The sequence below is a fragment of the Phyllostomus hastatus genome, unplaced genomic scaffold (genome assembly GCF_019186645.2).
Source record: "Phyllostomus hastatus isolate PE091 unplaced genomic scaffold, TTU_PhHast_1.1 phas_contig_477, whole genome shotgun sequence".
NCBI lineage: Eukaryota > Metazoa > Chordata > Mammalia > Chiroptera > Phyllostomidae > Phyllostomus > Phyllostomus hastatus.
This window is the reverse complement of record NW_025333889.1, coordinates 2,496,023-2,521,095: the sequence shown is the minus strand read 5'-3', so window position 1 is coordinate 2,521,095 and position 25,073 is coordinate 2,496,023. Positions and strand designations below refer to the sequence as shown.

General features: G+C 65.8%; 1 protein-coding gene across 1 annotated transcript in view; it reads right to left on the bottom strand.

Moving 5' to 3' along the window:
- Positions 1-2,019: 2,019 nt before the first annotated feature.
- Positions 2,020-25,073, bottom strand: part of IQCA1 (IQ motif containing with AAA domain 1) — an 86,259-nt gene continuing 63,205 nt past the window's right edge. The window contains exons 15-19 of the mRNA XM_045845728.1: positions 21,638-21,837; positions 13,675-13,761; positions 8,463-8,640; positions 2,489-2,727; positions 2,020-2,145 (exon numbers count right to left, since the gene is read on the bottom strand). Of these exons, the coding sequence (XP_045701684.1) occupies positions 2,020-2,145; positions 2,489-2,727; positions 8,463-8,640; positions 13,675-13,761; positions 21,638-21,837 (830 nt within the window). The remainder of the gene's footprint in view (positions 2,146-2,488; positions 2,728-8,462; positions 8,641-13,674; positions 13,762-21,637; positions 21,838-25,073) is intronic.

Below are 25,073 nucleotides of genomic sequence, written 5' to 3'. Positions count from 1 at the left end.
GCTCCAAAGCTCATGGACTGCTTGGGCTCTTGTCATTATTATTTATTGGTTATCAATTACTACTGCACGAGCTCCGATGAAGTAGACTTGGCGTTAAACCGAGACCAAGTTCAATGGTACGGTTGCTGTAGCATCTTCGTAATGTCCGTACCTTCACAACCCTAACATTCAGTTTTTACCCCCGCCCCCCCCAGATCCCATTATTCTGCCAAAGACGCCAGACCCCGGCACCCTGAAGTTCTCCTCGTGGGCCCTGACCGAGGGCCTGTTTCCCGCGAAGCGTGAGAGAAGGGACCTGGGCTCAGCCGGCCTGGGGGGGGGGTAAACTGCTCCCCGAGGTCAGGGTGGGGGTCTGTCCGCCCCTTGGGCCCCCCTGGGCCTCGGCCAGATGCAGTGGGAAGTGGGTGAGGGGGGCCAGGGCCACCGTCCGGACGCTCCTTCGGTGTAAGGAGGCGAGTCTGCACCAGGGCCCGCGGAGAGCAGCATCTGTCTGGGGCCTGGGCTCCGGGAGTGCGGGGGGCGGGGGGGCTTCCCAGGGTGGTCAGCACGTGTCTGGAGCACGTGGGCGGGCCCGTGGCCGTGTCCCTCTGTCCTGGTTTGCGCTGGTCTCCTGCACAGACGCCGGCGATGAGTATGTGCCGGCAGCCGGGAGACACTGGGGACCCCCGGTGGTTCTGGGCGTGGAAGGAAGGTCCAGCCTGCTGAGGATCCCGGGAAACCTTGACCTCCACTCTGGGGCTCAAGGTTTGGCCCACGGCGTAGGGGGCTGCCACATTCCGTCGGGGAGGGTACTGGTGAATCCCACCCACCCACCTCCACTGCAGTCTCCCCCCGAGGTCTCCCCACGGCGAGAACGCCTTTCAGGGCCACACGCAATCTCGGTTTCTCATCGACGAGTCCCTGGTTTTCTCTCGTTTAACCAGTTTCTCGGCATTTTTCACCTCTTGCTTCAGGCTCGCTCTTCCCAAAGTCGCCCTATTTTCCTGTTTTGTTTCCGGCAGCCGCTAGCCCGCCGTGTTCCGGGAGCGTCTCGGGAACTGAGGGGCGACTACGGACGCCCAGCGCTGCGGGGTCTGAGGGCCCACGACTCCCTGACTCGGGAAGGCCCTCAGCTCGCCTGTCCCCCAGCTGCCGTTCCTTCGCTGTGTCTTCTTCTCCTCCGGACCTCTGTCTTTGCGGGTCTTACCTGGAGGCTGTGGGTTTGACCTCTTTGGTCTTGTGGGCTGCCCTCTGTGGGGGGCGGGGGCTCCCCAAGGACCGCCCTCCAGCTCACTCCCCTGCCCTCTGACCCTCTGACCACGTCTAGTCTGGAGTCCATACCTCTTTTATCTTTCCCATTTCCTGTACATTGCTATATTTCTAATTTCTGAGCTTCTAATTTCTAATTTTCTTCTTGCTACTTTTTTCATCACGATCTCTTCTTACTCCCTTTCTGTGTGACCCCGGGCCTCGGTGTCCCCATCTTCAGGGTCAAAAGGTCGACACAGATCATTTTAAAGTTTTTTTTGTTTTGTTTTGTTTTTTTTAGCTCAAGCAGGCAAATTACTGAGTCAGTTCAAGGACCAGAAAATTTTATTCCATTATATAAAGTCTATGATTAGTGAAAGGATCAACTCATCAAAACCTGTGCAAGGGAACACACGATACAAACGGGCCGGTAGAAGGCCAGGGCGCTGAAAACAGACCTCGGCGCGGCGCCGGCTGTCCAACGAGAGTACTTCTGGTCACGCGTGAAATCTGGGAACCGGCGCCGACGAGACGCAGCGTCCGGTCGCAAAGACCGGGACTGAGTGCTGGTTACGGACAACCTTCCGGAGGCTGAGGGACAGTCACACACTCTAGGACGAGCTCGGGGCGCCGCGTCCGCAGTCGCGGTGGGCGGCCCAGCGAAGGTCCGACCGCGAGGACTCGGCGGCAGTGGAGGCGGCTGGGCCGGCGGGGTGGACGCGGGGTCTTCTTCAGACTGGAGCGGGGGCCGCCGTCGCGGGGTGGGGCCCAGGATGGCTGCTCGGAAAGGCGCTACTTTTTCTTCTTCTCCTTCTTCCCTTTCTTTCCCTTCTTTCCTTTTTCCTTGGCCTTGCTCCGGGTCCCGCCCTGCAGGGCCAAGGCCCGCCTCTTCCCCAGGGGGGTTTTGGCGTACCAGCTCTGAAAGGAAGCAGACGTTTAGGAATACAGGTCAGAAGTCCGTGAACTCACCGGGCTGCCCGCAGAAACAAGGGAGACCCTGCGGAGGTGGAAGGGGCAGGTGGCCACCGAACTGTGGGCACCCCACCTGTGTCCCACGGAAGCACTCTGCCACCTGCACCGCGGTGACGTCTGGGGGGCCACGGGCCCGAGCTGACCCACGGTGCTTCCCAGTCTGGAAAGATTTTATAATCCAAAAATTTCAAGTCTGCCTAATTTCATGGCAAACGGCAGAGCTCAAACCCCCGGAGCTCGGGCGCCCCGGGGACGGGCTGGCTGCGGCGACCGCGCCCGCCCCCCTCACCTTAAAGCTGTCCTCCTCCTCCTGGTAGACGGGGCTCTGGCTGCTCAGGGCCGCCACGAACTCCACGGCCACGAGCGGCTTGCGCAGCTGCTGCCGCACCCTGCGGTCCGTGAGCACGCTCCGCACCGCCTGCACCACGTGGCCCTGCGTGAAGCCGTCGCTGACCTTGGCCAGGCAGCTGATGTTCAGGGTGTTGGTGACGACCCCGCCAAAGCGCTGGATGATCTGTCTCCACAAGACTGTGGGGTCCGAGAGGGCGGGGGAGACGTGGGGGACGGGGTCACACGGCGAAGGCAGCCTGACCGGCTCCCCGCGCCGGAGGTGGGGGGCCCTCTCGCGGAGAGAGCGGCGTCTGCCCCGTCACCCCGCCGTAACCCAGGACTCCACGCCCTGCCACGGTCTCCTCGCCGACGTTTTTCCTCAGCCCCGCAACACGCCGCGGGGTGAGGTCCGCGGACGCCCGCGTTGGGAATGGATGGGGAGAAGTGAAACAGCGGTCAGTGCGGTCTCGTGTGGGCCTTTAAGGACGTTTGGAATCTCCCCGAACGGGAAGTGCTCCCCGGCGGAAGCGGGTCTCTGCTCCTCGGGTGTTCTGGTTTCCAGAGGGTGGACGAGGGGGAGCGTGAGTTTTTAAAAGCGCGTGTTTTTATGAGCAGGTTCTACTGTCCCTCGGCGCCACCGCCGGGCTCAGCCCCGCTTGGGCGTGAGGCCCTGGAGGGCACCCCGTATCAGACGAAGCGGCCCGCCCCTCTTCCGCCCAGCCCCCCAGCGGTGGGCCCATCCTGACTGATCTGCCCCTGGGCAGGTGGGGCGTGGGGCAGCCGAGGCGCTCAGGACGCAGGGACGCGGGGACAGGAACGAGGACACAATCCCTGAGGGTCACGCAACGTTGGAGACGGAGCGGACTCCGCACGGCGCCCCGGACAGCACCCCGCTGAGAGCCGGCCGGCGCTGCACGGAGAGGGGGTGGTGGCCGTACCCAGACGACACGGCCTGGTCAGCCATCCCTAGAGCCTTCTGACCTTCTGTGGGGAGCATCTAGAACGTTTTCTTAAGCTGTGACCATAACCACCTGAACCGAGCACAGCCGGGCTCCTTAAGTGACCACCTCATCCAAACATACAGATTCAAAAATGCTCAGAAAAATGCGAAGGTCTGATTATTGCCGAGGAACAGAACCTGCAAGGGACCACGGCCACATCTGTGGTGCTGGGGGAGGGGCAGACCGGCCACGGGCCCGCGGTGTCCCCCACAGCGGGGAAGGCGGGCGCCAGGGGCTGAGTTACAGGCAGGGGGCCAGCGGGGCTCAGAGGGCCTCAGCCGGACCCCTGAAGCCACAGCGGGGCCCCCCGGATCCACTTCCGGTGGGTTCCGTCGGGCTTGAGGCCCCCTCAGTCTCGCCTGCACACGGGAGGGGAAGATGGAACTCGGGGCCGCGGCGAGGGCCCAGTGGGCACCAGGCACATGAAGGGCGCTGCTCGCGCACACGGCACACGCTTGGCTTTCTGTCCCCGTGTGACCGTCGTCTCAGGGATGCCATAGTGGTCGCCGGTCGTTCAGGTCTGTGCCCGAGGCGCCTGCGCTCACCCACTGCGGAGGACCACGCGGAGCGACCACAGAGCGCGTGCAGCCGTCTGCGCCAGGCAGACTGTAGCGGGCGCGGGGCGTCCCTGTCCACACGCCAGGGCTGCGGGGTCGGGGGTCAGAGCTGCAGCCTGCGGACGCCGCGGCGGAGCGCCTGCTGCGGGGGAGGCCCGTGGGGGGCGAGCACCCCAGGCCGGGAGCCCAGGACCCCAGGACAGCATTAGCTGTGGGCACCCAGGGGCCCGTTCCCACCACAGCACAGAGTGGGCCCGTGGGTGGGCGGGCGGCGTGAGGGCCACACATGCGCCGCGCTCTCCCCGCCTCCCGGCCGTCCCACCTCCTGACGCGCGGGGTCCCCGCGAGCAGACGCGCGTGGCCCGTGGGGTGAGAAACTGCAGCCCCCCGGGCTGGCGTGCCCCTGTGGATGCCCCGCTGCCCATCTAAGTGCGGGGTTTCTGGGGTCCAAGCGCTGGTCAGGACTCCTCAGGACGCCTGAGCCGGGGGTCACTCCCAAAGCTCACCAGCATGTCATGGAGGTGAGCACCGGGCTCTGCGGTGGCACCACGGCCACCGAGGGACATCACAGGACGTCACGGGACATCACGGCCACCGAGGGACATCACAGGACGTCACGGGACATCACGGCCACCGAGGGACATCACAGGATGTCACAGCCACTGCAGGACATCACAGGATGTCACAGCCACTGCAAGACATCATGACTGGACACCACGGGACACCGCAGGACGTCACGGTCACCGCAGGACGTCACGGCCACCGCGGGACATCACAGCCACTGCAGGACACCACAGGATATCACGACCACTACAGGACATCATGGCCACCACAGGACACCACAGGACGTCACAGCCACCGCGGGACATCACGGCCACTGCAGGACATCACAACTGGACACCATGGGACATCACGGCCACTATAGGACATCACAGGATATCACAGCCACTGCAGGACATCATGACTGGACACCACGGGACACCGCAGGACGTCACGGCCACCTTGCGGTACTGGCCCATGGGCCCAGAGCCACCCCCAGCCCTGGAGAACGGGAGAGGCAGCCGGACTTGCCCCCCGTCCGCGCCAGGGGCACTGCGCTCCGCCGTCAGCAGCCTGCAGGAGAACGGCCTGGGCCGCTCACAGCCGCCGCGGGGCTGGGAGGGCGTCAGGGGCCTCGTGAGTCATCGGCTGGCGGCTCACGGAGGCACAGGGGCCGCCAGCAGGCTGCCGGGCCTCAGCCCAGCCGCGCCCACGGAGGACACACGCCCAGAACGGGCTCGGGCTGGCAGTGCTGCGGCCGTGAGGCCCGGGGGCCGGGGAAGCGGGGGCACTGCAGGCAGCGGAGGTGCGCTCTGGACCAAGTGACGTACTCCACCTTCCTCTCTGGGGCTAGAAAGGCACCCCGGTTCTACAGACGACTCTAATGACCTCCCCTCCTTTGGACTGGGGGGACCCGCACTCCGGGTCACCTTCTGTGTTCTGGAGCCCCAAACCGACTCCACCCGGGCGCGTGCTCGCGGTCACGCGGCATCTTCAAGCTGGTTTCGTTTGGGATTTTGCAGAAGCACGGAGGTGTGGCTGTGATATGGAGGCGCTTCTGGCCCCCGAGGCCTGGAGTTCCAGAGAAACCAGAAGACGCGGCTGGACCCGCCCGAGCACGCACGGGGTCCCGGGCGGGGGCCGTGGGGGCCGTGATGGATGGGGTTTTAGCGGAGCAGGCCCCGGGGGAGAGAGGCCAGAGGAGGCGGCGTCGGGACGGCGGAGGGGAGGAAGCACAAAGGGGTGTCTGGAGATCGGACGGGCATCAATCACCCTCGGGCACGGGTTTTCTTCGCGGAGACGTTTTGCAGGCGATGGCTTGATTTGGGAGGAAAAGATAGCTGCTGAGGTGTATTTGGCCGACCTCAGGGACTGCGTGTCCCGGGCGGATCCTCCCTTCTCCCCCCCCCCCAGCCTGGCCGGCCCTGCCCGGGGCCGCCTGGGGGAACCTGGCGGGGCGGGGGTGGGGGGTGCGCCCGCCCTGCCCCTCCCGCTCTGCTGCCCGCAGACGGACGGTGGGACGCGCAGCCCATGCCTTGCGGGCCGGGAGAGACTGTCTCCGGTCCCTGCGAAGACAGGAGTGGGCTTTCTTTGAGGTGGATGCCCCAGCCGCCGAGGCCACGGGAGCTTCCGGGTCACGGTGGGGGGAAATGCCGGCCGGCATGTACGGTGGCAGCAAACACAGATCGCCCCCCGAGAGGGAGGCCCCCCGAGAGGGAAACGCGAGGGAGCAGGTGCGTCGGGGCAGAGCCCGGGGCCGGGACGACCGCTGCGCGCAGGCTGGTCCTCTGCCCGCAGGTGCGGGGCGCCCCCCCTCCCTCCCCCGAGGCGCTGCCCGAGGGGACGCAGGCTGGGACGTGTCTCGTGGTCTAGTCCTCACAGATGACTGGCAAGTTACCAAAAAACACAACTGCCTTTGCTGGGGGCACCGGTACCCATGGTTTCATCACACTGCAGACATGTTCAACCCAAGGTCAAGAACAACGCTCTGGCCCCTCAAATCACGAACATTCTACCTGACTCCGTTAAGATAACATCATGCCTGACGTATCTGAAGGGGAAGGAGAAGGGGGAAGGGAGGAGAAGGTGGAGGAGGAACAGGAGGGGGAGGAAGAGGAGCAGGAGAAGAAGAAGGACAACGCAGCACGGAAAGGAGCCCGACCACGGGGCGTGGGGAGCGAGGGGGAGGCCCGAGGAGGCCAGGAGCGGGGGACCCTCAGTGCCGAGTCAGCGGCAGCCCCGCCGTGCTCACCCGTTCCTGTGCCAACTCCTCTGTCGGCCGGACAACAGGTCCCCACCCCACCCCTGACCTCGGTGGGGCCCCGTGAGTCATTCCGGCCAATGCGACCCGGGGGAAGACCAGTCGGCCCCTCTGGGTCCGGTCCCTCAAGTCTCCTGTGAGGCCCTCCGGGCTGGCCCTGTCCCCTGTGCTCAGATGCTGGCTGGGTGCCAGGACCCAGTGGTGGGGGGTGGGGGCCCTAGAGGGCGGAGAGAGGCCGCTCGGTAGATGGAGAAGGCCCCGGGGCCGCAGCCAGCCGTACTGCGGGTGCAGCAGGGTTCACGACACCCGGGTCGCAGCTCATCGAGACGGGAAGGCACTCGCATTGCAAACAGGGCGGCTGAGCGGGGAGCCCACAGAATGCGGGGGGAGCGTCGTCCTCTTAGCTGACCGGGGGTCGAAGCCCCCCCCAAAAGACTGCACAGCCCCTCTATCTCAGTGGTGCTGCTGTGACCGGCAAAGGATGAGCAGAAGCCACGTCGTTCTTACAACCGTCATTAACGCCAAACCCCGCTACGGCGTCCCTGCTGCGGCCACTGTGGTCCCCTCCCCTCCGTTACAGCCGTGCTGCCGCCCCCATCACCACGGGAGGCCACGGCGGCCCCGCAACCAGCTTCACCGCTGGTGCTCACGCCCCGGGGAGCCCACTGCCCGTGGGTCTGGGCTGGCCGTGGGACTGGCCACGTGTGGCGACGGTGAGTCTCTGGCCCCTGACGCCGGGTCACAAACCTCCTTCCAGCTTCTGCCCGAACCCCTGGGATGTCTGCTCTTGGGGGGTTCCCCTCGGGACCAGGTGCCGGGCAGAGCCACGGGCAGAGGGTGGGTGTGGGCTGTGTGTGGGCTCACAGCAGGCCCGCGGACGAGCCCTTCCCCCTCCGCACAGGAGGGGGCGCCGTCTCAGATGCCCATCGGAGGGGCTGAGTCCCCCAGCTGCGCCCTGGCGGGGTCGGGGGTCGGAGCCGGGTGGGTCGGAGCCCGGGTCCCATGCCCCCCCCACGTCACGGCACTGCCCCCCAGGGTCTCCGTTTGTGGTGTCCTGTCCGGCAGTGTTCCAGGAGGGGTGCCGTCTGAATCCGTCTACTCGAGGAGGAGAAGTGGGAAGAAGGCAGCTTCGGCTGCGTGCCGTGTTTATCTGGAGCGCGTCAGCGTGTTCCTGCGCTCCCTCGGAGACTGGCAAGTGAAAGCCCAACCCGGCGAACCGCCACGGTTCCGTGGGAGACAGACACCGTCCGCACGGGCCCGAGGAGCACGAGACGCGTGACCCCAGTCCCCCCCCGTCAGAGGGAGCACTAGCACCCACGAGGGCTGTGTCCCCTCCAGGCCGCGGAATCGTCGCCCCCGTCCGGCCGCCTCCGGTCTCGGGGGAAACTGCAGTGCGTGGACCACGGAACGGAGGGGCACGTCCTGCCCTTGCGGCCCGGCGGTCAGGGCTGCGGGGCCGGGCTGGGCTGCTGTCTGGGAGCGGCAGGGACACCCCCCGGAGCCGACTGGGTGACGAGGGCCCCCCGCCACTGCAGCACCGGTCGCCAGCCCCGACTCGGGGCCCGGGGGACTTGCCGTATCTGGACGCGTAGTCCGGCCTGGGGACCAGGATGATCTTCTGGTAGACCCGGCAGAAGGACTGCAGCTCCGCGTCGAAGGGGCGGCAGGTGGTCCCCACGATCAGGATCCTGTCGTTGGGTTTCAGGAGCTTCAGGATCCGGGGGAGCTGCTTCTTCAGGCGCTTCGGTTCGATCTGGGGGGGAGGACAGAGGGGGGGACGAGTGAGCCCCCAGGGGAGAGAAGAGTTAAGGGGAGGAGGCTCCGAGGCACCGGCACTGGGGGGGGGGGGGGCTGCCGGCTCCTTCATGTTCGTCGGGGGAGTGACGGCGGGCGCTTCCTGTCCCCGTTCTCTGGAATTCAGATCTGGAAGGGGAGGAAGGAAGCACCTGCAGAACGTTCTAGCACCTGGGCCCTGAGAGCGGCGGCGGGAAGAGTGGCGGGTCTCCAAGCGCAGGGAGCTCGCTGGGGGGGTGGGGTCAGCACGTGGGGCCCCCGTTCCTCTGGGCTGTTCCGGGGGTGAGCCCGAGGGTCCCCGCCAACGGCCGTGGTGGGCGGGGACCGAGGCGCCCGGGCTCACGTCTGAGAGACACCCAGTCACGGGACGGGGGGGGGGCTGCCTTCCCCGAGGCCGCTGGCGACACGGCGACCCTGCTCGCCGAGTCTGATCTGTGCACGCTCGAGGGACAGCAGCACGACCCAGGGACCTCGAGCTCCAGCCTGAGCTGTGGGTGCAAGCTTCCTCGCACCCACACAAGCACGGACCTACTTCCTGTTCCCGCAGACGCGTGTGCTCTGCGTGGTTCACGGACGCAGGACCACACGGTACGTGCTGGGCGTGTGCGTCCGGCTTCCTTCCTTTAGCCAGAGTCTCCGAGGCGTGCCCGGCCGTCACGCACGTCACTCTGCGTTGCGGCTGTAACACGCAGTGCCACCGTTTGCCCACCCACGCTTCAGCTGGTGCGTGTTGGGGCTGTGCCCAGGGTGTGGCCGCCCTCAGTGGTGCCGCTGTGAAGTCCGTGTAGACACGCCTTCGTTTCCCTCGGGGACGCACACGGAATGGACCGCTGGGCTGCGTGGAGACTCCAGGCTCACCCTGTGTACGACTGCCGGCTGCTGCTCCTCCACGGGGCTGCCCCGCCCCCCTCCCGGCGCCCGAGGGTCGAGCCCCAGGGTTTCCCCGTCCCTGCCCACACCCGGTCCGGCCCGTGCCCTGGCTGCCTCCATGCGGCCATCCCAGCGGGTGGGAAGCGGCGGGCATGGTGGTGTCGATGTGGACGTCTCTGCGGGCTAACGTGGTGCGGCGTCTTTCCAAGTGCCGGTCAGCGATCTGCATCCTCCCTGGGAAAACGTGTGTTCAGATCCCTGGCCGCCGCTTCACGGATGGGGCCACGCGTCCTTTGTGGCCGAGTCGTGAGAGCCGCCCGCCCCCCAACGGGTTCCCGATGCAGGTCTCTCGGCGGGCGGGCGGCGCCGCCAGGCCCTCCTCCCGTTCCGGGAGCCGTCTTTGCGCTTCAGTGACGTTTTTACAGCAAGTTTCTGTTTAGTTTTGATGAGATACAATATAATTTTTCTGCTGTCACCTGTGCTTTCGGTGGCGTGTCTGAGACACCGTCGCCAGCCTCTATCATTTTCCTAAGGGGTTTGCAGTTTCAGTTCTCACGTTCAGGTCTCCGGGGCACGATTGGGCAGTTTTGGCACCCTGGGCGAGGTAAGGGTCCCCCTTCATCTTTCGAGGGCGGCTCTCCTGCTGTCCCAGCACCGTTAGTTCAGGAGAGGATTCTCTCCCTGTTGCGTCGTCTCGGCGTCTTTGTGAAACAAATCCGTGGATCGCACAGAGAAGGGTTTGCCCCGGAGTCCCAGTTCTGCTCCATTGATCCTCGCGTCTCTCCTCATCCGGCATCGCACGCGCCTGGCCGCCGGGCTTTGGGGCGGGGTTCGGACCCGGGCAGCGGGAGTCCCCGGCCCTGCTCTTCTCTGAGCGCTTTGGCTGTTCCGAGCCCCTGGCCTGTCCACGTGGGTTTCAGGGTCAGCGCGTCAGTTTGCTCCGAGCGGCCGGCTGGGGTTTGACGGGGACTGTGTTGAACCTGCCGACCAGTCTGGGGGCTCTGGCCACTCTCACAGCAGGGAGGTTTCCGGTCCGCGACCGTGACACGTGACAGAAGGCTCCCGGCAGTTCCCGCTGCGCTGCGCGAGCCTTCAGCCGCTCGGCTCTGAGAAGCTGCTTCTGGGCCCCCGGCCTGGTGGTGCCTCCTGCCGGGGTCCTGAAGGAGGTCCCTTCGCCGGTTCGGGGACCCCCACACGCTGCTCCTAGATGGGGCTGAAGGGCGCGGCGACCCTCGGAGTTTACCCCACCCCGTGGACCCAACGCCCCCTCCTGCAAGGCGGTCCTACTGAGGAATGAAACCGCCCTCTGGGAGCGCAGGATGGGCAGGAGCTCGGGGCGGTGGGCCGCGATGGAGGCGGCCATCCTGGTGGGCCGTGCTCGGGTTTGCAGCACCCCGGGGGGGGTGTCCCGGGAGACCCACGTGGTTCTGGTGACTGCATCAGGGTCTCGGGGGCATGCCTGGGCTGGGGACAGACTAGGGCAGGCACTAGTTTGGGGGTGACTTTGAAGCTGAGATGTGGTGACGGCAAGGAGAGAGAAACGGGATCCCTGACATCCTTCAGGGGTGGGCGGGGGTGGGTGCAGGAGACCCCGCGGAAGGGCTGGTGGGGCCGCGGGAGGCCAGGGGAGGGCAGGGCCCTGGCAGCTGCGGGTGTCGAGGACCAGGGCAGGGGACAGAGGCGTGGCCGGGCTGCGGGGGTCTGCAGCCCGCGCCGCGGCTGTAAGACGAGAGGGCCCGCAGGCGGTTTTCAGGACGCGGTCTGCAGTGGCCCCGGGCTGAGGAGGGGTGGCTGGTGGGCAGACGGAAAGCCAGGCGCTGGGGCTCAGGTGTCCCCCTCCCCCCGGGGGAGGAAGGTGCGGCCTCTGCCCCCAGGTGGGCCTGTGTCCGGGCCCCAGAGTGGTCCTGGGCAGCTCTGCACCCCGTGGAGCCTCTTCCCCTCCTGCAACCTGGGGCGGCCGCTTCCCTGGCATGCGTGCTGGGCTCGGCTTCCGCCGGCAGCCCCGGGGTCCCAGTGCGTCCGTCCCCCCACTGCGGTGCAGGGCTCCGCGGCCGGCAGGCTGCCTGGCTTTCTTCCTCGCCTCCCTGCTCCGGGCTGCGTGGGCCTCGCCCACACACTTCGCCGCTCAGTGACCTTCACCCAGGTCGGGGTTCCTAGGGGGCGGGTGGTCCCTGGGGGTGAGACCTCTCCCGAGTGTGATTCCAGGATCGCCCCAGTCCGGCGGGCGGGCGGCCACCCAGGGTGCCGCGTGTGCCTGGCCGGGGAGGGTGGGGGCGCAGCTGCCCCCTGGCTGCTCTGCGGGTGGGATTTTTCATTGTGGCTCCGGGCCTCTGGGGTTAGGGGACACCGTAGGAACAGAGGCCGGGGCGGTGGGGTCCCGGGGTGGCCGGGTGATGCGGTGCGGAGCCTCCGGGTTCCTCCCGTCGGAGGATGCAGCTTGGCGTTTGGTGTCCCTTCAGGACGTGCATGGGGGTCACTGCTCCCCGCCGCCCCAGGCCCTGCAGACTCGGCCAGGGCAGCAGCCAGAGGTGGGGGGCCCGGCGAGTGGAGCTGGCCCGGCCCGCCCCTGACTCCCGGGCAGGTGGCAGGAACCCCGCTCTCCGAGGGGCCGGCCCAGGACGTGGGGGTGAGCGGGACCCCGATCCCGCGTGCAGCTGGAGGACACACACACACACAGCGGTTCCCTCCCCACGGTGCTCTCGCCTGTGGGGGCACAGGGCTGGGCTCACACCTCGGGGTGCAGTGTGCTTGGGGGCTTGCAGCCCAGGGTGTGCCTGGGATCGCTCAGGCCCCCCTCGGCCTTGTGGGTGGGTGGGGACCTGTGCTCGTCAGGCGGTCTGGATTCACCCAGGGGTCTTCAGTGCTGCGGGCTCCCCCGATGGACGACAGATGCTTCTGACATGGAGGCGGACAGAACCAACGCCCACTAGGGCTGCAGCTGCTGACGGCTCACGCCCCTCATGGTGGGGGGCGCTGCACGACCTTCGGGGCTGTTCTCACTGAAACCCTTTGTGCTCAGAGAGGTTAAGTTACTTCGCCAAGGACACACAGCCAGCTAAGGTGAGCAGCAGAGCAGGCCAGGAACCGAGGTGTCCCGAGTCCCCACGGCCCACGGTCTCCCTCCTGCCCACGCTGCCCTCCAGCGGCCACGGAGGAGCCCTTGCCCAGGAGTGAGATGAAACTCCGGATGGCATGGGGTGGATTAAGCACCGCCCTGCTCTCCTCCTAGCTCTGTGGTCTGGGGTGGGGGCTGGTCACCAACTCCAGCCTTCAGGTCTGCGTCTTCGCCAGCAGAGGGCGCTAGCTGCCCGGCCCGCAGATGCGGCAATAAAGGAGTCCTCTAAGCTTCTAAAGCCACGGGGCACCGGAGGCTCGTGGGGGGGGAGAAAAGACTGAGCTCTCGTCCTTCATCCAAACCCTCTCCACCTGCTCACAGTGCTGTCTAATGCCCAGGACCCAAAGTGATCAAAATCCTCGAGGATGCGATCAGAAATCCACGGTGGACCACTGCTATTGGCTTTGGTGCCCATTGACGTGGAACAACCATCGTGGGTGTCCGCGTTTTTTTTTTTTAACTCGTGGGAAATCTGCCGGTGCTCTGCGGGGGGGGGGGGAGTGCGGGGGAGGGGCGCGGCGGGGAGAGAAAAGGAGGAAGGAAGCAATCACAGGAGGGCCTCCGGCTCCGCTCCGCGGGCGGGCGGACGGACGCTCTTTGTGCCGGAGCCCCAGGCCCTCTGTGGCCCCTCCTCGTGAACAATAGGAAGTCCTAACAATGACTCCCGTGTGGGCCGTTTTTTTTTTAAAAACGGAGCAGAGTTCTCTGAACGCTTCTCACCTCTGAATCAGGTGCCTGGGCTTCTTGGAGCTCCCCTCACCCCTCCTCCTCTACACGCTCCTTCATTTTCTCCTAAGTTGTGCCCCAGAAAAGCGGCCACCGGGCGCTTCACACTTGGGCAGGCCCTGAGGCAGAGGGAGGGGCTGTCCCCTGGCCCCCGGTCCCTTCCTCTCGTCCCTTCCTCCCGTGGGACAGCGAGACCTTCTCGAAAAGCAGAGGCAGCCCTGGCATGGGGCCCCCTCGGAGGGCGGGAAGGCCCGGACCAAGACGCGGCGGAGGGGCCCTCACCATCCTCTCGGTGTTGGGGACTTTCTTGTAGAAGGTTTTCTCCGTGTCTCCGATCCACACCACGGACGGCTGCAGCTGCCGGGCCACCTGCAGGGACAGTGGGGGGGGCCTCGGTCGGATGCGTGCCTCTGTCCGTCCGTCCAGGGCGCACGGCGGGCCCCAGGGGAGAGCAGGACGCCAGGGCTCCCTGTGTTGGCCTTTGGGGGGGTGGCAGGGCTGGCAACCGAGTCCTCCTCCTCTGCCACCCACTGCTCCCACCGCCGGGGCAGGGCACACGGGGCGCCTGCGCGTCCCGCGCCGGGTCCCCAGGCCTCGACCCCGTTTGGCTTCCAGTCAGCCAGTGAACAACCTTCTGCAGCCCACGGCTGGAAGGACAGCCGGCCCAGTGCACCTGGGTGCCCGCAGGTCTGCTCACCCGGAGAAAAGAGGGCTCAGCACAACACCGTGCCCCCCCCCCCCATTTTCCCAGTGCGGCCTGCTCCCTGCCACGGAGGGACCGGCTCAGTGCCCAGGGGCACAGCTTTGCGGAGTCATTGTTCCCTAGAAGCTATTTTGAGTTTAAATCTAAAGCTTCCCTACTTCCTGCCCCGAAGGAAAATAAGAAAAATGAGGTTTGTGGGGGAAAGGTCTTCAGCTTCTTAGGAAAAAAAGACACTTCATTATGACAGAGGCAAGATCTTATTCTTTTCAGTTCCTCTGAAAAATCTCGGTTTTGGCACCGAAACCCCTGGACAAACAATGTTCAGGTGACCCGCCGTCGGGCCGTGGGTGCGCTCCCGTGCCGGCGGCAGGCCCCTCCTCTGCCGTCCACTTGGGGCGAGGGGTCTTCCGAGCGTACCCCCGTGAGCTCCTGTGAGCTCGGTCCAGCTCCCCCCGGTGGGACGGGGCGGCGGGCGGGCGTTCCGGGGACGCTGGTGCGGGTCCTCCTCCTGCTCCTCACCGACCGGGCCCCACGGGTGGGCTGGAAACAGGCGCCTCGCTGCCTCGGGGTGGCCTCGAAACCACCGGTCTTGCTTCTCGCCCCTGACCCGAAGTGGCTGTGACCTGCCGGCCATGCCGCACCGCGGAACTTGAACGTGGCCGACTGTTCCCTGGATGGCCCGCTCCTTCCGAGCTGGCGGGGGATTCCACTCTGCCTGGGCCCTGGCTGCACCCGTGCCGGACTCCTTCCCCGGGGCGGGCGGGCGGTCATCTGCGCGGGGCGCCCGGTGCTGTGCACAGGACGGCAGTTTGGAAAGGCACCGCTGTTGTCGAGTGAAACGAGCGAGTCCTTCGGCGTTAACGACCGATAACGACACGGAGCGACCCTGCGCCCAGTGCCGAGCGCCTGGATGTCCAGGACTCCCCTCACTCGCCCAGGGCCATGTGCTGCACCGGGCGCGTCCACACTGTGTCCCCTCTTACAGAGGAGGTGGCTGAGGCACAGAGGGGGGTCAGCAGTGCGCCCACCAGCGCTGCAGAAGCCGTGGAGCCGGGGTCGGACCTGTGTCTGCTTGGCACCTGGGCCGGCGCCCCGCACAGCCAGGCAGCAGCCTGTGGGGCACCGCAGTCCACAGGTGCCTGTTCCGGACCCTTCGTCACCCTGGGGGCCGCATCCTCCTCAGTCACCTCTCCTTCCAGACCACCCCTGCCCGGTCCCCCGAGACAGGGTCTCTGATCTCCCCGACCGTCCTCCCCAGCGGGCCGGCCAGGGCGCGTGGTGAGCGCGCTCCGTCCTGGGCAGACAGGCGGGGCCTGGAGACCCAGGCCTCAGGAGGGGCTCTCTCCCACCAGGAGGGTCCGAGGGGCGGAGGCTCCTTCCTTGGAGAAAAGGAGTCTCGGGGAGGAGTCGGCTGTTTCCAAGGAGACTGTTGCGGGAGGGAACCCGGGGGGGTGTACCACGTGGGACCCGGCACGCAGGTGGAGGGCCAGCCCTCCTCTCCTCACTCACGAAACTGTCCCGGAGGGGCTGGGATACACCAGGTGGGGCCTTGCCCTCGAGGAGCCTGCCAATGGCGGGTGGGGAGACCCGAGGCCGTGAGGGGGCCCAGGGAGGGAGGGGCGTCAGAGTGCTGGAGAGGGCCAGGCCTACCCTCTGGGGGGGCTGCTCGGTCACTCGGGGGGGGTCACAAAGGCCTTGGCCAGCCCGCTGAGTTTGCTCTGACCTGGGCAGCGGTTGGGCGTCGGTCAGGGACTTAACACTGGAGCCCGTGGACGCTGGCTGCGTGTGCGAAGCACCCGGTAGCGGGCGGCGGTGCGCCGGGGCGCTGGGAAATCAAGAGCAAGCGTGCACAGAGGGCGCAAGGCGAGGCTGGAGGCGAGGGGGCGAAATGCCGAGGTGGACCCTTCCTGGCCCTGAACTTGCAAAAACGAGACGGCCCCTCCCACGCTGATGTCACACGCACTCACCCAGCGTCACTGTGCCGCGGTGCCCGTGACCTGCTGGCCTGGCCCCGGGTTTCTGGGCGTCCGGGCGGCTTACGCCCTCTCACTCCCCAAACAGTGCTCGGGGGCGGGGGGCCCTTCGGCACGAGTGCCGGGTTCCCCGGAGCGATGGCGGACCTGACTGCCACCGGGGGGCAGGCCGGGGTGTCCTTCACGCTCCGACGCGTGTGGCCCACCTGCGGGCCGGGGGGGTTCCCTTTCCCTCCCCAGCCCCAGAGGGAGTGGGCCTGTTTCTCCGCTTTTCTCAGTGAGTGTTAACGGTAAAAAACTCTTTGCCGATTTGTTAATGAAAAATGGCATCCTTTGCTCTTTTAATTTTCGTGTAGCAGTGACAAGGCTTCGCCGAAATTACCCACAGGCAGCTGGAGGTCATGGACAATTAAATGTCATTAACGCGTAATTGGACTTCACAGGTTCCATGGGAGCGTTTCCCGCGATGGCCACTAGGGGGCTCTTGGGTCCCATCAAATGTCACTGCAGGTTTCCGTTTTGTGTCAGTTCTGGAATGAAGACCGATTGCCACCAACGTGTGCCTTTTCAGATTCTGGAAAGTTCTGTCGAAGACGAAAGACTCCCCACCCACGTCAGTTGTGTGGGTTTGAGCTTTGGCGTTCCCCAACGAAACACTACGGAACGCTCGGGGCCAGAACTGGGCTCCCCGGGTTGGGGTGCGGCGGCGGCACAGGGAAAACCCCAGTGTCCGGCCGGCCGGGTCTGCCCAGGCCACCCCGGGACGCCCCCGAGATTCTCCCTGAAAGGGTCCTACTTTGCTCGCCGCACAAAACCCAGGAGAAGGTGCCTCCTTTTTTCAGTTGTTGTGTATGGGTTCACCAAACCGAAAAGGACCACCCACCCACTCACCCACCCACCCCACACACGTCGGCTGGGCATCAGCGAGGGGTCAGGCTCTGGGGCGGGAGGCAGGGGGCATCTGGGAACAGAGAGAGGGGTCGCTGCCTGCAGAGAGCGGAGCCCCCTATTTCTGCACGGGGGTCGCTGGGCGCAGGGCACCACCAGGGCGGTGCGGCCGTGCTGGGGAGGGCGTGGGGGGGGCTGTGATGGGACGGCGGGGCGCACTTTCCTGAACTGTGGTCACGGAGATGCTGTTCAAATACCGATATGTGGGACGTGTTGTATTTCTACTGTTTTAAAGTATTGTGGATTTCTCTGCCCTTGCATTGCCTTCTACGACACTGTGGAGTCGAGCCGCGACTGGGTGTCGGTTGGGATAAACTGCGAGTGACCGAGAGTCAGGAGCGCGGCTGGGCTGACCCTGCGTGGAAAGGAAGGTAAACTGAGGCAGCGGAGAGGAGAAGGCTGGGGACGCAGGTGCCGTGGACAGTGACGGGTGACACGGTGGGGGGAGCAGCCTGGTGACAGGAACGCGTTAGTGCCTCTGCTGAGGACTGGGCTGTGCTCGCGGGGGCGGGGCCTGGAGGGCGGCAGGCTTGCAAAGCGCCAGGGGGTTTCCTTCTGAACCCCCTTCTCCTTCCCAGCCGCCCCCGCTCCTGGTGCCGACTGCGAGAGGCACGGGCGTGCACACCCGTGTGCAAGGCCACGCTCAGCTCCTCCTGCGGGCGCATTTCAGCCTCACCGAAGGCGCCCTGCTCCCGAGTGTCTCCGCGCTGGTGAAAAACTCTGCGGTGCCTGCGGCGTCGACTGTGGTCCCGGCTCGTCCCTGGGACCCCAGCCCCGGCCCGGCGCCCTGCTCCCCGCGGAGTGCACCTGCACCGCTGGTTCAGCTTTCCCGGGAACCCAAAACCGCCCTGAAATAGGACGTCTGGGTTTAAAGAAAACAAGCAGAAGTGGGAACGCCGCCGAGGTGCGCTCGCGGCCTCGGCCTGGCGCGGCGCTGGGGACCTGCCCTCTGACAACCGCCCCTTTATTTTCATACCCGAGGCCGCGCCCCCTGTGCCCCCCCTCCCTCTGGCTCTCGCTGGCTGGGGCAGCTCTGTGTGCTGGGTCAGGTACAGGTCTCCACTCTCTCCGCATTGAGTTTCACGGTGTGAAGGTGGGACTAACGCATTTATTACATTTATTACACATCTGTGTCTGTGTTTTTTCAAGTCACCCCCGAGTGGCAACCCGGCCGTTGTTTGGGTTACCAGCCTGGAGCAGCAGCCCCCACACCCCCCCTCCGGCCCAGCTGCGGACTCCGGCCCATCTGGACAGGGCCCCTCGGCGCGCTGCCCTGGCTGCTGGCTGCGCGCCCAGCCAGGCGCCAGGGTGGCACCAAGGCGGGGGCAGCACTGCGGCCTCCCTTCGTCCAGACTCTCCGGCCCGAGGCCCAGACCCGACCCTGGCTGGGTGGGCCCTCGGCCTGCTGTCCCAGCTGACACGGACCCAGGTGTGGCCTTGCTCTCGGGCCACCCCGAGGACACGGGTCCCCCCCCGGGGCAGGGTGCGAGGGAGCTGTCTGTGCCCCGGAGGCCGGCTGGGGCCAGGAGAGGCTGTGGGGACAGACCTTGAACCCAGAGGCCGGGCCCTGCGCTTCTCTGTGTGTTTGGCTGGATGGGGCACTCTGGGCCACGGTTTTCTGTGTGTGAGTGGGGGCGTCAGTTCCTGCTGCGCGAGGGGTTTGGGCCGGCGGAGAGGGAGGGTGCACGCAAAACTCCTCAGGGTGGGCAGCGCTCCCGGCCGAGGTCGCGGGCGATCCTTCCTGCGCGCCCACCCCGATGTCCTGTCCTGCAAACCCCAGGAGGCCGGGGCTCTCGGAGTGACGGCCTCGCCTCGGTGACTTCCTCTGTCCAGGGGACACGCGTTAAGTGTCCATCGCCTGCCCCGTTTCTCGGTTGGCTAGGGGACTGTGCTGCTCCTGTCCCCTCACTGCAGAGATGGGTGTTCTTTCCCACGTGTGTGTGGCTTCAGTAGAAGGAAGAACCTTACGTGAGTTGTTCGGTTGAAGAGAGCGTTCTAAGTAACAGCAAACACACTTCTTCAGGGACTCCGAGTTGCTCTTCCATTGCAGTTCCTGTGAGCGAGCAGAGGAAAGGAACCCTCCGGAAATGCCGGGTACGGGTGGCCTCGAACGTGTGGCCGTGGAACAATCAGAGACTCGTCTTCCCGGCGTGTTGTCGGGCGTGCAGGGCGCTGGGGCTGGAGCAAGGCCGCCGGCCGGCCCTGACCTTGTGGCGGGTTCCCGGCTGCTGCGGCCTTTGCCCTCCAGGGACTAACTCGGGAACGGGGACCTTTTCGCAGAAGACAGGAGGGGTCACCGGGCCTTCTGTCGCTGCACCTCCCCAGCAAATGCCACGGGCCCACCTCCGCCGCCCGCCCCCACTGCGGCCCCCGAGCTTCGGCCCACCGAGCACAGGGCGCACGCGGGGTGCCTCCCTGCCCGCGCCTCACCCACTTTCTTTCACTTAATTAAAAGCAAACACCTCTCTGCAGCGCAGACAGCTGGCCTGTCACGCATGCCGGGACGTGGCGTCCTCCCGGCACAAGCCTTGTAATTGAAGGACTCCCACCCTGGGCCTCCGGGTCCCCCACGGATCAGTTACACACACAGTGGGGGCGGGGCTTCCCGAGGTGTGTGTCAGCGCTGTCCCACGGAGTGGCCGCGGTGGACAAGGGTGCCGGTCTACCTTCTGACAATTTGACACGTGGCATTTTGTGGGCCACGTGATGTCGGGTTGCAATGATTCTAAAAAAAATGCCAGTGTAGCTTATCTGATACCAAGAAAACTACCTCTCAGCTGCCAAAACAATTTCCTGAGCGTCAGGACAGCATGGTGGTGCCAGGGGCCGTGTCCCAGAATCCCACAGGAGCACCGAGCCATCAGGAGCGTGGGAGCCGACAGGCTGAAGTCAGCCCGGCTTTGGCTAGAGGCCGGTAATGCACTCAGACCTGGGGGCTCCCATGCAGACGGTGTGCTCACTTGGCAACATTGTAACCACTCACATGGCAACACTGTAACCACTCACATGGCAACACTAACTGCTCAATGGCAACACGGCAACTGCTCACATGGCAACATTGTAACCGCTCACATGGCAACACTGTCACTGCTCACATGGCAACATTGTAACTGCTTGCATGGCAACGCTGTGACCACTCGCATGGCAACACTGCCACCTAGGGAAGTCACTTAAACGCCCTGGGCCTCAGACCATGGAATAACGACTTTGAAGGGCTGAAAGAGACACGTGTCAGCCCAGAATTCTACGCCCAGCAAAACTATCCTTCGGAAGTGGAGCTGACGTGAAGACACTGTGAAATGAGTGAAACGAAAGCTGCGGGAGGGAACCCGCTGCCAGCAGACCGAAGGCGAGCACGAAGGGAAGCCCTGCGGCCGGAAGGGAAGTCGCACGGGCGGGAAGCGGACCAGCGGCACGGAATCAAGAGCTCTGGGGATGGGAAATACGCGACCAAAGGCGAAACACGGACTTCCCCTCTTCTTTTCTTTAAAAGGCAAAGGACTCACGCAAAACCCACAACACGCTCTCGTGGGGTTTACCACGTTTCTAGATGTAAACCGTATGACAAAAACATGAAAGACTGTGCTGCCGCAGGTCCTCACACGGTATGTGGGACAGCACCACACTAGCCCCACGGAGACTGCGACGAGTTAGAGACGGCCCCTGCAGCCTGCAGAGCAGCCAGGAAACACAGGAACGAGGCGGCGCTGCAGTGCACGGCCCACCGTCTGAACTGAAACGAACTCAAAACAACGCTGGGTGCAGCTGAGCAGCGTACGGTCCGCCCGGAGGGATTCAACCACATAAAAATGTTGTCCCGGGAAGTTTTAGTGTTGTGTATAAATACCCTGCACCAAAACGCCTTAAAATAGAATCATCCTGGCGTGCACATATGTGTACTGTCTGCCCATCTGTCAGTCACCTATCCTCTATGTATCCGTCTGTCTGTCCATCACCATCATCATGGACAGACAGACCGTGTCAGGGAACCACCGCTCTCCGGCCGACAGTGTGCCCCCACCACCCGATCTGGCCCGTGCACTGAGGGGACGGTGACTGGGGGGCTGGGGAGGGTAGACCTTATCCAAGGTCGCAGGGCTGGTGGCACTTGGGCCTCTCAGGACACTCCGTCCACTGGCCTGTGACACAACCGAGCATCTGCATCATTGTAGCCGGAGTGGCTGCCTGCGGGCGCCCCCTTGCCCCCCGTGTGAGGCTCCACGTGCAGATGGCACCGGCCCGCGACAGCTCCCCCCGTGTGACGCGAGAAGGGACCGCAGAGCATGCGGGTGTGGAGGCCGCTCCTGGGGGGAGGTGGGCTGCCGGAGAAACCGAATTCAATTTCCGACGAGGCGCCAGCGACTCCGAGAGCGCGCCCGTGGCCCAAGGAGGCCGCTCTGCGGGGCAGCGCGGAGCGATCCCGCAAAGGACGGAGCCGCCTCTCACCGCTGGGTGCCCAGCCCGACGCAGCGACCACGGAATCTGCAGAAAGACGCGGGGACCTCGCGGAAGGAGGCTCGAGCCGGCCTGGGTTGCTGACCGCAGGGCCCGCCCCACGCGGCCCCAGGAGACCACTAGGGCGGGGTCTGACACGCGCGCTGGCAGCGGGGCGCGCGCGTACCTTGAGGACCAGGTGCAGCATCATCTGCAGGCCGCTCCTGCCGGGGTACTTGCCCGCGATGTTGTCTGCGGACAGGTTGAAGAGGTTGGCCCCCGTCTCGCTGCAGATGGCGTGCACCAACATCTTCTTCCCGACGCCCGCGGGCCCGGCCAGTAGCAGGGACTTCACCAGGGGCGCCTTCGCGTGCACCTCCGCGGAGCCTGCAAGAGGCGGGGCCGGGCTGTGAGTCCCGCCCACCAGCGAGTCAGCGGCTGCTCCTGGACTCCCGGCCCCGACGCCACCACTCCGCGGCGGGGCCCGTCTCTGCCACCGAGACCAATGCGTGGGCCGAAGCACCGCAGACCAGAGGCGCGCCTCCCCGCTCAGCTGGCGCTGATTTGTAGCCGGGGCTGGAGGCGGGGCCCGGGGGTCCCCTTGGGTAACTGACTGACACATCGTTTCCCCTCCACCCCCACCCTGGACTTTCCCCACACTCGTGGTTTAAAGCCTCCGACAGCTCTGGGGTCACAGATGGGGGGGGTTCTCTGCCTGTCAGCAGCATCTCGTCCTTTGAGAGCTCGGGAAGGGGTCCTGGAGGGGGCCAGGCAGGGGCTGACACCTGTCCGTCAGTGACTCTCAGGGGACGGGGGGACCCCGGCGGCTGGAGCCGGACTTGCTCTCCCGCTGGTTTCCAGCCGGTCAGCCGGCGAGGCCACCTGACCCTCGACAGGAGAGGGACTGGAGTCACTGTGCCGTCGCCGAGGGTCCTCGCCCGTGCACTCGACCTCGCGGTCGGCCCCCTCCGAGCCCCGGTGGGGACGTGCCCCTGGCACGGGCCGGCGTGGAGACAGCCGTCCCTCCCGTGTGCCCCTGCTCAGCCGCCGGGCACTGCCCACGCAGCCGTGCCTGTGTCCACAGTGTGATCATCACGGTGCTTTTCTCCTTTTTTCTCTTCTCCTGCACTTGAAAAGGCATCGTGCATCCACCGTACACTTAGAAACAGTTTTTGTGGCCCCCTAACGTGCCCCTCACGCACTGGGAAACAGTCTGGAGCGAGGTCTCTGTAAAGTGAAATCAAACGGGCGTGCTTTATCTGTGGCGAGTGGAGGATCAGGGAGACCATTCTCCACTCAGGAGAGAGACACCTGTTCGTGGGGGCCTCCTCGGCACCTGGGCGCCGAGGGCCGCTCCGCTCCTGGTCCGGCCGGTGGCCTTCGGCTCCCACGCGAAGGCAGCCAGGAAGTTCTGTAAAGAACTTACTGCGCCTGAGTGGGCGTGGCCAGGATGGAAGGGGAATGACACTGAGACCCCAGAGAGACCCCAGGAGTTCAGAGAAGCTGCTGCAGTGAACGGGGTGGTGGTGGGGGGCTGGGTGGGGGTGGCTCAGGTGGACTTCCAGGAGGAGGTGGCACCTGGGCCAGGTCGGAAGCACAGGCAGAACTGGAGCCTGCAGGGAAGGGGGTCCTGTGGGGGGATTCCGAGGGAGGGGCGCAGGCCCGGCCTGGGGAGTCCAGCGGTGTGGGGGGCGGCAGATGTCTGATGGGTGGTGTGGCAGAGACATCGGGGGGTGGGGGGAGACAGTGCTGCTGGCCGTGGGGGTCGCTGGAGGGCGGTCAGGGCTGCGGACTGGCCAAGGTGCTGGCTGAGGCCAGCGTGGAGTTGAGTGCTGGGGACAGAATCTGGCGGGGGGAGAGGGGCAACTGGAGGGAGGGTCGAGGGTGGGGGGGACTCAGGAGAAGGTGCACATTTGCACAGAGAAGTGACTTTCCAGAAGGAAGGGGGTGGTCGCCAAGGTCACTCGGGCAGGTAAAGGCGGGGCTGGGAAGGCCTCTGAACCCGGGGCCTTGCTGACCTCCGAACCGCCGATCGGCGGGGACAGGTGTAGGCGGTGGAAGGGGACACGCCTGCCACCGCGTCCATGGCTCTTCCTGCCCGTCCCAACTTCCAGCGGCAGAGAAACGACAGAGAATTGCTGAGACACGGACCAAATCCCCAGGCTCTCCGTGTCCGGAGGGTCCGCGTCACGAGGGTGTGTCCGTGTCCGGAGCCGGCTCTGCCGCTCCCCAGTGCTGGGCTCCGCTGGCCCCCTCGTCTGGAAAAGCAGGGCCAGCGCCCACCTGCACGGACTCTCCTGGGCCGAGCAGCGGCCCCCTGCTCCGTGGGCCCTCCCCTCCCTCCCTCTGTGTGGGCGGGGGGGGGGGCAGCAGCACTTCTGGGAGGGAGGGGGCCGCTGTGGGCAGAGGCGGCCCGGGCACTCCGTTATCCGCCCAGGGGCTCGGAGAGCGAGCTCGGACCCCATCCCGGGGCCGGGGCGGCGGCCGGCAGAGCCTGCGGTGCTGGGGCCGGGCGGGAGCAGCGGCTTCGGCCCCGGGCCTGGGCCCCTGGCTTGTGGCTCCGTCCTGGCAGCCGTGACCCAAACCACCGGGGCCTACGAACACATTCCCTTTTGTAACTGGATGCTGGTTTCAACGGCTGACATTTAAACCGAGCACTTGAAAGGCAGGCGTGGATGCGTTTCTCCGTGTGTCCCGGTCGGGCATGCAAGAAGGTCACGAGGGTGAGGGCCTGCCGGCCTGCGGCCTGGGGGGGCAGCGGCTGGAGGCGACTTCGGGTTCCTCGCTGACAAAGGAGGGTCCGGGCAGGACGCTCCCTGCGCCTCCTCCTCCTGACGGCGGCTCGGGGACGACCCCCGTCCCCCCTCCCGGGAGCGGAGGTGCAGGCGCACGCCGGCCCCGCTGGTGAGGAGCGTCCTACGACCCCGCCAGCTCTCCGTCTCCGGGTTCCAGAATCTTCCGTCCCAGGGAGACGGCCCCCCGTGAGGGGGCACTGAGGCCTCCATCTTGTTCACAGGGACCCGCGGATGCCACGCGTCACTGTGCCGACCCCACGTCACGGGGCCCTCCAGGGCCGCCTGCGTGCTCACGCTGTGTGATTGTTCTGCCAGTGCCACCCCCGGATTCCGGGCGCTGCCGCCGACATTTAGGTACAAGAGGAGCGAACTGTTTCTTGCCCACGGGTTGGAGTTCCTGTTTAAGCCCAAGAGCCCAAACGAGTCCCATCTCGTTTTAGAGCGAATGGAGCAAACGAAAGGCGGCTCCCAGCGCAGAAGGGTCGTTGCAGCTGCACCGGGCTGGCTGGGCGCCCCCGGCCGACTCCAGCCGCGTGCAGACTGAAGTCGTTAAGCAGCAGTGAACCCAGGGCTCTGTCCCGGGGAGCCCGCCACCCCGGCCCGGATCCGGGCACTCCACAGAGCTTGCATCCCTGGTCTGACCACCGCGCCGCCCTCTGGGGCCAGAGTGGACCTTGGGGAAGCCCGCAGAGCCTTGCTCCCTAAGAGCCAGGACACACCCTGTCAGGGACCCAGGAGGGACGGAGGGACGGAGGGACGGAGGTCTGGGTGTGACGGCGTGCCGTAGCCTCCGCCCTTGGTCCACGGTGACGCGTCTTCACCGCGGGT